The 3127-nt window shown below is 43.7% G+C and overlaps 1 protein-coding gene across 1 annotated transcript; it reads right to left on the bottom strand.

The window, feature by feature from the left end:
- Window positions 1-320: 320 nt before the first annotated feature.
- Window positions 321-1859, bottom strand: zbtb34 (zinc finger and BTB domain containing 34). Its single transcript, XM_070905042.1, has one exon. It carries the CDS (start codon window positions 1842-1844, stop codon window positions 321-323), a length of 1524 nt encoding a protein of 507 aa, XP_070761143.1. The 5' UTR covers window positions 1845-1859.
- Window positions 1860-3127: the final 1268 nt, after the last annotated feature.

The following is a 3127-nucleotide window of genomic DNA, read 5'->3' as shown; positions in this document are numbered from 1 at the left end:
TTATTGCAACATGCCTATATAACTCTGTAAATATGTTTTAAAAAACATGGAAAGATAAAAAGAGAAATCAATCAGGGGGTCTTGATTATTGGGACCTCCTCAAAAATAGTAAGTTGTTACTCCCTTTGCTTGAAAGAATCAAATTTCTATAAAGCACCCATTTGCTCTCTGCATTCAACATCTAACTTTCACAAAATTGACAGAAACCCTTGATGCAAGAAATGTCCATAGTAGAGGGAGCTGATTCAAAAAGAAAAAAAAGTCCTTTAAGTTGAGATAAAATAAACATTTCTTAAAGCTTCCTTAACCTGAAGCAGGACCTAAAAATCACATCTTGATGCTTGAGCCTCCTCTGGACTGCATTTTGAACTCTCCTCCATATCATTGGCTGGTGCCTCTTCTGCATATTGCGCCTCAAAGGCCATCCCCTCAGACGTATCCTCTTGGTCCTTCTGACCTGAGCTTCCCTCCGTCCTCTCTGGAGAGTCAATATGATTACTGCCCTCTGATGCTCCCATGTGCTTCTTCCTCAGGTGCTGGTTAAGGGTGCCCTGAAATGGGAAGCATTTGCCACAGATCTGACAGTGGAAGGGCTTATTGTCCGTGTGGCCACGGATGTGGTACTCCAGCTGGTCTTTCCTTGTGTACTTCTTGCCACAGAATTTACAAACAAATGGGGTGATTCCCATGTGCAGGCGCATGTGGCGATCCAGGCTCCCTTTCTGATTGAAGGTCTTTCCACAGTAGATGCAAATGAGTCTCTCATTGTAGGGGTACCACTGACTCCGCAGGCTACGCTCTCGCACATCATTCTCCAACCCTGTGGGTCCCGCAGCTGATTCGCCGTCCTCTGAGCCTGGTTTGATATGACTAAGCACCCCTGCTGGGATGGCTAGGGGGCGCTTTGCCCTGGCTCGCCCACCTCTGAAGCCACTGAGTATAGAGCGGGAAGGACTGGAGTTGCTAAGGTTGACAAAGCACGGGGAGGACAGCCCTGAGTAAGAATAGGTAGCAGACTGGATGACAGGACCATAAGAACCCACACTAACAGCCAATACCTGTTCTCCATCTACCAACTCTGTGTGGTAGCCATCATCACCGGCTGAGGAACTATCCGAGTAAGTGGGCCTCTCAGTCTTCTCTATCTTCACATGCACATCCGTTACTTGCCCATCTTTGCCAATCAATTCCACTTGCTCCGTTTCTCCCTCCATGGGAGCATCATGCTCTGACACACTATCACTACTGCCTCGGTCCGACTGGCCTTCCTCTTGCTGCTGTCGCCCCCGGCCTTTTCCTGCCAGCTCAAAGCGTGCTTCGTGCCCTGCCTGACTTTGCCGGGAGTAGTAAGGGGGGGAGATCTGGGTAGGGTTTACAAAGAGGTTGCTGTCATTGACCCCATTGCGGCTGGTCTGCGAGTCGTCCTTCTCTGGGCTGCAGACGCTAACTGGGAGGCTGATCTTGGAGTGGATGCTCTCCAGGATTTGGGTACACTTGTCAATGATAGCCTGCATCTGCAGAAAGCTGGCAGCAGTGAGGAAACTGATTATATCCTTGAGCTGCAGGGACATGTGACCTGTGTAGCAGAATGCAAGAAGCTGCTCGAACACCTCAGGGCTTTTGATGACTGAGATGGAAAGGCCACTCATGGTGCTGAGAGCTGAGTGGTCACGAAAGTAGGGTGAGCTAGCTGCCAGCACAGCCTTGTGGGCTCGAAATGGCTGGCCCTGGATGTGAACAATGATGTCACACAACTTCCCTTGCAGCCGCAGCTCATTGAGCTGGGTAAGAACAGTGTTACTGAACTCCGGCACATCAAACTCGATGTAGCTGCCGTCGTCCATTTCTTGGATATGTTTCTCCAGTTTGTCGACAGCCTGATGGGAAAAGAAAAAAAAGAAAAAGAAAACATTAGATTTTGAAACACTGCATTTGCAATGCATTGCAGCATTTTTACAATATCACAGTTAACAAAAAACTATTGTACTATATATGTAGGACAAATGAGACAGGAGGCTGTTTAAGATGAGCATTTGATACGGGATTACTTTATACAGTACAGTATATGACAATCTCTATGCCAAAAAAAACATTGAATGCATTGCAGCAAACATAGCACTACATAAAGTACATTTGAGCAGCTTCTAAAGTGCATTTTTCTTAACACAAGAGTAATATATTTTGTTGGATTTGTTTTTGATGATATATGCTTTGAGACGATATATTTATATTTGTCAACCTTCTGAGGTCGTGGTGGCTATCCCGTCAAAATCTCTGGCTGTATCGGCCCATTGCTAAAAGGTTTTTTTCATATCGCCTACTCCTGTTTAGTCATTTATGCTAAAGACGTTTACAGTCCAATATGTAATGTTATATTATATTTCTTACATTTAATGTTGCTGTCATCTTTGTATTTGATGATAGTGTATTGACCAGCTGTATAAAAAAATATTGTGTATATACATAATCACAGTATATTTTCCTTTTTTTTAACAAATCTTTAATGACCAAATGAGGGATCCTTATAATGTTCTTCTAATGACCTTATAAACATGTTTGTTAATGCATGTGTATGTAAAAAATGAATATTGACTGCTGTATCAGATTTTCCCATATGTTGATATTGGCCTCAGCCTCAATAATCCTGTACTGGTCAGGCTCTATCATTCAGGAGAGCAGGGGAAACGATACAGAAATCCACAGGCACCCTGATCATAATGGTATACAGTTTATGCTATAGACTGCCTTGCTATATGTATGGCACTTCACAATCTTACACAAGTCACACCCAGGCTCACAATATATGTGGGGGGGGTCTAGTGTAAAGAATGTGGATATGAATGTGGATCTAAAACAAGATGCAGAAATTTCACACTAGTTTGCCAGTGGAATGACTGTCAACAGTGGCCTCATCAAAGGATTGAGATGGTGCATACTAAACATTATACAGTACAACCACTATCCCTCAATCTCTACGATAGAAAGCAAAAGACTGCTGCTAGGCCACAACTGGCAACCCCAAAACTAAGTGTATAATAAGAAAATCACCGGCATGATTCACATATAGCACGCTGACATGTTTTCATAATGACATTTTAACCATTTGGCAGACAATGTTTATTTCAGA

This window comes from Enoplosus armatus, chromosome 4, assembly GCF_043641665.1.
Source record: "Enoplosus armatus isolate fEnoArm2 chromosome 4, fEnoArm2.hap1, whole genome shotgun sequence".
NCBI classification, from domain to species: Eukaryota; Metazoa; Chordata; class Actinopteri; order Centrarchiformes; family Enoplosidae; genus Enoplosus; species Enoplosus armatus.
The sequence above is the reverse complement of the archived record's forward strand: the minus strand, read 5'-3'. Positions and strand labels throughout refer to the sequence as shown.